Raw genomic sequence first — 4,502 nt, 5'->3', positions numbered from 1 at the left:
GCATGCAAAAATTTTATTTTATTATTATTAATTTAATTATTTTTAAAGTATTAAAGCACACGGAAAAAACTTAATAATAAACTTATTTCTTTGTATTTATTTATTTATTTTTTAATTTATTGAATATTATTTTTGTATACAAGATGCTAGCATTAAGAAAGAAGGAAAGTATTAAGGAGAAAAGAATTAATTTATTTAGTTAGTTTCGTATTTCTATTTTTAAAGTTGATCAACAATTAATAAGAATGCTTTGGAGTCATATGAGGACTTCAAATTGCAGCTCATAGGAATGCAGCTGAAATGGGTTGCCTTAAGTTTATCGATTTCAGATTACGCGGTAACTTTTAGTCGATCTTTTAGCAGCTTTACTTTGGCCTAGCCGCAGCTTGTGCACTTTTCTCGGCGAACATAAACTGAATGAGTATGACCAGATAGGTAACCACAGCGCCAAACATCTGTAGAGAGAGAAAATAAATGGATTTAATATTTGAATTCATTAAAAATACTTCAAATCTAAGACCTACGCTACTCAATAGATGCAGATTGAGACTGAAGAAGTCTTTGGCCGTCACCACAAAGCGTTGATGCAGCGTCTGCAGCAGGAATTCGCTGACCAAGTCATTGTAGCGCTTGCTGCCCAAAGGCTTCACCAGCTTGGGAATCAAACAGCCAATTTGACGACTCTGAAACGAAAATAGAGTATTAATATAAACATAGCATTATTTATATCACATTTTTATTTAAATATCGGCTCAGCTCTCACGTGATTAAAGCTTTGTTGACAGTGCCAACAGGTGATCGAGAGCAAGAGGCCCACGTTGATCATGAAGCCCAGAGAAGGGAACAGATGGACTCCGCCCTGCGAGCGGATCAGTGTGGTCTTGGCCAGCCAATAGGCGCTGAACACAAAGTCAAAGAACAGGACTATGAACACGATGAGCATACTCAGGCCATAGGCTGCGTTGAGCTGTACAAAGAGCAGATGCAGTTGTCTGTATTGCTCTTTGAGGCGCACCAGCTGCTCCACGTTGGGGAGCTGCTTGGAGCGAGTGCTTTGTGCCGCCAGCCGCTTCAGGCTGCGTCGCATGCCCAGCACCCGCTCGTTGGCCGCCAGAACCTCCGAGAGAAACGCAATCGTCTTCAGCTGCACCACCCAGGCACTCGGCGCGCTTATCCAGAAGATGGGCGTGTACCACTCCCGCTTGGTATTGAGACGGAACCAAACGATTGGGCTGTGCAGCGCCACCAGCAGGAAGACGCAGAAGACACAGATCAGCTCACTTTGAAATTTTCGATCCGTCAACTGATTCACGGCCAATTGCAGCTCCAGCTGCCGATGCGTGCGACGTTTCCGAAGGGTGTCCAGCAGGACGAAGGCATGCGCTGAGCTCAGCATAACGAACATAGTCATTATTATTAGACAGTCGAGACTGCAGTCGGGAATCGTCGAGATGTAGCGCGGTACTCCACTCCAGAGCGCAATCAGCCAGCAGAGCCACAAGCCGAAAGGCAAAAGCTGCAAGCGATGCAGCCGTGAGCCGCATCGCACGCCCATGCAGCACAGCACCAGGTGAAAAGCGTTTCGTCCGAACATAACCGAGGCAGTCGAGGGATGCAGTTGGACTAAGGATTTGATGGTCTTATGATTTCGAGAGAGCTGAGTCAAGCCTTGTCGCTCTAGCAATTCATCACTGTCATAATTATTGAACCTGATTGAGTTCTGATCGAATTCAGCCTTATCATGGCAATTAGCAAGTGAAAATAGGGTTAAGTGATACAGGTAAGAGTACTTAGGCTAGAATGTTTGACTTGGAAACGAAGAGGGAAGAGCTCATACTATAAGCACTTGTATCACTTATAACACATACACACTCACTCATGAGCATGAGCAGTTGACTGCGCTTTAGTACCTTTGTAATGGGGCTGCTCTTGAGCTCTGCTTCATCTATGCTAGAGCTCTGATTTATATGGGATAGGGCAACTCTAAGGTTGCTTAGGCTCTGCTCAGACTCTGCTTAGACGCTCTCAACGTTGTTGAGCTCTTCTTCGAATGTGCTCGATCTCTGTAGGGCCAGTCTAAGGCTGCTTAGGCTCTGCTAAAGCTCTGCTTGAGCTCTGATTGGGCTATATGAAATACATTTTTACAAAACCATTATACCCTGATTCAGTTCAGTTCAGAATACCTAAGAGCTCTCTTTATATATTCTTTATATCACTGTATTCTAATAGTAGCCATAATCTCTTCATATCTCTCTCATCTATCATTAAATCTGTCTCTCATCGACCCATTGCTTAATTTCATCTACTCACATTATTGGCACTTGCGTCGCCGTACCAGAAGAGAGCTGTGACGAGGCTGCCGATGGTGAAGCAGGTGTTCCCATTGAAAATGAATATATAGAGACGCTGGGAGTCGTAGGCCTCTGTGATGAACCAGTAGGCATTGGCCACGAATTCAAAGCTGCACAACAGCTGCAGGCAGAGCATGCCCCAGCCGTAGCAGTCGTTGAAGAGCTCGTGGCACTCGTAAATGCGCTCGTAACTGAGGCGCAGCGTCTGCAGGTGCTTAAAGTCGGAGAGCTTGTAGGGCAGCCAGAGGTCGTTGCCGGCAGCCAAGCGCAGCAGCGAGTGTCGCAGCTGGATGGCGCGCTGATTCAGCTCCATGATCTGCCGCATCAGCTGGATGAAGTGGAAGCGCAGCTGCCATTTCTGCATCATGGAGACGATGTGCACCGGGGATATGCTGTATTTGGAATTGGCCCAGGACTTGATAATATCGCTGGCCAAATGTGTTCCCAGTAGGAATAGCAAACGCCCGGACTTGTGACCGTAGTGCGAGCTGCTAAGCCTGCTCATCTGCAGCTCCAGCTGAATGCGATAATCCTCCAGGCGCACATACGATCGCTGCTTAAATATGGTCTGGGCCTGGATGAGCAGACCCAGCATTGAGTAGCCTATGAATAGAATTGATCCTGTGAGATAGCTGACGCTCATGCTCCTGTCCACCAGCACATAAGAGATGCCGGTCCACAGCATCCACATGAAGTAGGACACCCAAATGAGGCGTATAACCAAGGCGAGCAGCAGCCACAAAAGTTGAGACACAGGTGGCAACGGCACCAGGCCCATCCACCAATAGATGCCCAGCAGACAGCGAGCAAACAGAGCGTCTAGCGAATTCATGCTGCAACTGAGGAATTTGGAATCAGAACTAAATGAAAATATTCATAGAGCTCGAATGGAACGAGCTCTTAATAGGGCAATACATCATGACAACAATTATATTGGCTGACTGGCTAAATTCGTTTGACACTTGAACTGTTGAGAGTGGGGAATAACTAAGAGAGGAGGAGGAGAGAGAGAGAGAGAGTGTGTTGAAGAGGTTCAACACAACACAATAGTTGGTTCAACTTGGTGCCTTAATTTATAGAATTTTAGAGATCACAATTTTGAACGAATTAGACGATAACATAAACACTACATAAATCAAATTAAATTAAAAATAAATAATAAAAAATTTCCCTATGAATTATTTTATTTTATTATTATTATTTTATAAATTATAATTCTAATTTATTTTAAACATTCTTTTATTCAAGCCATATTCTACAAAATATATAAATAAACATAAATAAATAAAATAAAAATAATAGTAATAAACCTCCTCTATTGAAATTTTTGTTTTCCAAATTTCCACATCGAAAATCAACTACTGATTTGTAAAATTTTCCGGAGGAAAGCCTCCCACCATCCTTATATACTTTTGTAGTTGAATCAATTCAATGCTCGCAGCAAAATTTTAGTTTTGTAATGCATGATGAATTTTATCGAGAAACTGCCTCAAATAGTGCCAAATTTATCCATTCGAGATTTTGGGTCTTTTTTGGCCGAAACTTTGCGGCCTGCAGCAGTTCGAGACGAAAATATCTTAGCAAACCACTAAGAAAGTGCCGATGCTCGATGTGATGGCAATCGAGCTGCCGAATCCGATTAAAAAGTTCCACCATCAAAGTTGCCTCTCATTCGCTTGCTCTCTGTCTCATTCTCTCTCTGTCGCTACTTTTCACTCCATGTATCTGTCTTTATCTAGCTTTGTGGCGTAGGATTGTGGGCGCTGTTCAAATGGCTTCTGGTTTATGAATTATATATTCTAGCCAAAGGGGAACTTTGCGTTCAAAGCTAAAAATTATCCACGTTTTTTTTGCTCCCCACTTGGTTAGCAACTGGAAAAAAGGGTTGTGGCTGCTTTGAAGATTAGGTTGAACAGGAGGCCAGCGCCAGGCTGCTCTTGTGGTCCACCCCAAAGACACCCACTGCATTTAAAGGAGCGCTTAAAATGCATAATTCTCAAATACTTATATAGCTGTTGGGAGTTGCGCATAAGTATATACCAAAAGGGGATGTGTGTGGGATGGTGACTAGCAGATACCCTTTAAATGCGAGCGAGAACTGTCTGAGAGTATGACTAGCAGTTACTTTTTGCTATGGTTTGATTGAAGATA

At 43.4% G+C, this 4,502-nt stretch overlaps 1 protein-coding gene across 1 annotated transcript; it reads right to left on the bottom strand.

Moving 5' to 3' along the window:
- Positions 1-253: 253 nt before the first annotated feature.
- LOC6577392 (gustatory receptor 23a) lies at positions 254-3,183 on the bottom strand. The gene is made up of 3 exons (XM_002003323.4): positions 2,311-3,183; positions 525-683; positions 254-455 (listed from the first exon to the last, which is right to left on the bottom strand). Exons 1-3 carry the CDS (start codon positions 3,181-3,183, stop codon positions 366-368), a joined length of 1,122 nt encoding a protein of 373 aa, XP_002003359.2. The 3' UTR covers positions 254-365.
- Positions 3,184-4,502: the final 1,319 nt, after the last annotated feature.

Source organism: Drosophila mojavensis, unplaced genomic scaffold, assembly GCF_018153725.1.
Source record: "Drosophila mojavensis isolate 15081-1352.22 unplaced genomic scaffold, ASM1815372v1 contig_36, whole genome shotgun sequence".
Classification (NCBI taxonomy): domain Eukaryota; kingdom Metazoa; phylum Arthropoda; class Insecta; order Diptera; family Drosophilidae; genus Drosophila; species Drosophila mojavensis.
This window is presented reverse-complemented; position numbering and strand designations above follow the sequence as displayed.